General features: G+C 45.3%; 1 protein-coding gene across 1 annotated transcript in view; it reads right to left on the bottom strand.

The window, feature by feature from the left end:
* Positions 1–708: 708 nt before the first annotated feature.
* Positions 709–2,036, bottom strand: part of MAP7D2 (MAP7 domain containing 2) — a 106,715-nt gene continuing 105,387 nt past the window's right edge. Inside the window, 1 exon segment of the mRNA XM_007469310.1 lies at positions 709–958. Within this exon segment, the coding sequence (XP_007469372.1) occupies positions 709–958 (250 nt within the window).

Genomic DNA, 2,036 nt, shown 5'->3' with positions numbered 1-2,036 from the left:
GGGACCGAAAAAAAAAAAAAAAAAAAAAGCCCCAAACTGAAGTAAATCCAATGTGAGGTGAGTATAACTAAGTACACACAAATCCAGTGTTTATAACCCATAGATATATCTTACTCAAACCAGAAGCTTCTAGAAGCACTTCGGCAAGAAAAAAAGGCCAAAGGCGGGGAACGCTTCAGGGCACAAACTTCAGTTCTTCCCCCCCTTACTCCTTCAGGTATGAGCCAAGAACAGAGGAAGTCAACAGAACAGCAAACCATTTAGCCCAGCACTCACCGATGTATACAAGTGATTCTAGATAGGATGTGTGATGTCACTGAATAAAACCAGGGGGGAAATTCATTTTATTAACACTACTTTGCACCACTATTACAGCATTCTCTCTTTGTCTGTAAAAAGTAGCTACCTGAGACAGATGGCTGATCAAACTTTTAGCCAGTGCTTCTACACACACCCACCCCCCGGGCCCCGAAGAGCAGGGGTGGGCATGCTGGGGTGGCGCAGAAAGCTCTCAGATGAGGATTCACTTGAAATCCATCTCAGTTCTTGTACATACCATGAGTCCACATTTGTTTGCTTTTTGTAAAAATAAAACTGACTAGGAGGCTGAGTGACGTTTATCTCATCTTCACAAACCCCAGTTGGAGAGTTACAGATTTAGACTATCATCAAAAGACTGTACCTTTCATTAAAGAGATGTTGTATTTGTCAACAGAAGGTGTTCAGAGTATTTTCTTGGCCAGGACTGTTAAATCCTTCGATCAGGTTTTTGTTACAGTCATCCAGGCTGAGATTTTCACTGGATCTCTTGGGGAAAATGGGGGGGCCAGTGAAATCTAAGAGATCTTGAAGTGCTCGGGCATTACCAGTTCCATTTTGGTCCAGAGATACCCCAGGAATCATTTCACTCACTGGTGAAAATTCTGGGATAGAGATAAGCTCTTCTTTTGAAACAGGACTGGAGGGGGAGGGGGAGAGAGGGAGGGAGAGAGAGAGATGGAGAGATAGACAAACTATTAATTCTATTTGTCATATTTTGTTATACTACTCTTCTTTTCTAGAGAAGACGGATTTAGAGCCAGAGCTTGTGTGTAACACATTATAAAAGATACAAGTTAGTTCAAGTCTGAGACACTGACAGAAGGGAAGCGGATTTGAGACAGGAGGGAAGTGAGCAGGGCACAACCTTTAAAGCAATGACATAGCCTTTGAGGATACAAAAGCTGGTTAGAACCGATCAGACCCAAGATGGTGGAAGATTCGACTTCCCTTAGACCCTGAGCCTCATTATACCCTCATAATAATGCATTAGCATATGATAAAGGACAACCCACAGGCGCCATGAGAGTTCCGAGGCTGACCATAAAAGGCCAAAAAGTAGGCGGTGGCCCAATTCCTGGAAATCCCCTCCCCCTCTCCAAGAGTTGGAATAATCCTCACACTTGTTAGCGAATGAAATTACCCAGCCCATAAAAACCAACCACGCCATATTTCAGGGTCACTCTCGCCTTTTGAGACTGACCGTATTCTGTCTATGGAACGTGCATCTCCCAGGGCCTCTCACCTTCTGAGATGGCCTGCACTCTGTCTCTGGAGTGTGTATCTCCCTAAATAAACTGGCTTTCCCACTTAGTTCTTGGGGCAGAGCCCCCTTGTCTGCCCACTTGTATCCCTCACAAGCGTTCTATATTAATAAATCTACTTCTTGCCTATCACTTTGCCTCTCGCTGAATTCCTTCTGCGCTGAGACATAAAGAACCTGAGCTTCATTAAGTCCTGAGACCAGGTGTGCGATTTCAATTAAAAGACAGTGGGTTTGAGTCCCAGCCCGTGAGTTCAAGTCCCATCTGAGGTGTGTGGTTTCAGATTGAGCAGGGCTGTGAAGGCCAAGCTCACGCTGCCCTTGGGAAGAAAGTAAAAACCCGAAGGCACCAGCGCACTACTACAGAGAAGCCAAGCACTTCCGAAACCCTTAAAATGGGAAACGCAAACAGAGCCAACGCCAGAAGCTGAAAGTGAGCTGAAGCGGGGGGGGG

This window comes from Lipotes vexillifer, unplaced genomic scaffold, assembly GCF_000442215.2.
Source record: "Lipotes vexillifer unplaced genomic scaffold, Lipotes_vexillifer_v1.1 scaffold1442, whole genome shotgun sequence".
Classification (NCBI taxonomy): domain Eukaryota; kingdom Metazoa; phylum Chordata; class Mammalia; order Artiodactyla; family Lipotidae; genus Lipotes; species Lipotes vexillifer.
This window is presented reverse-complemented; position numbering and strand designations above follow the sequence as displayed.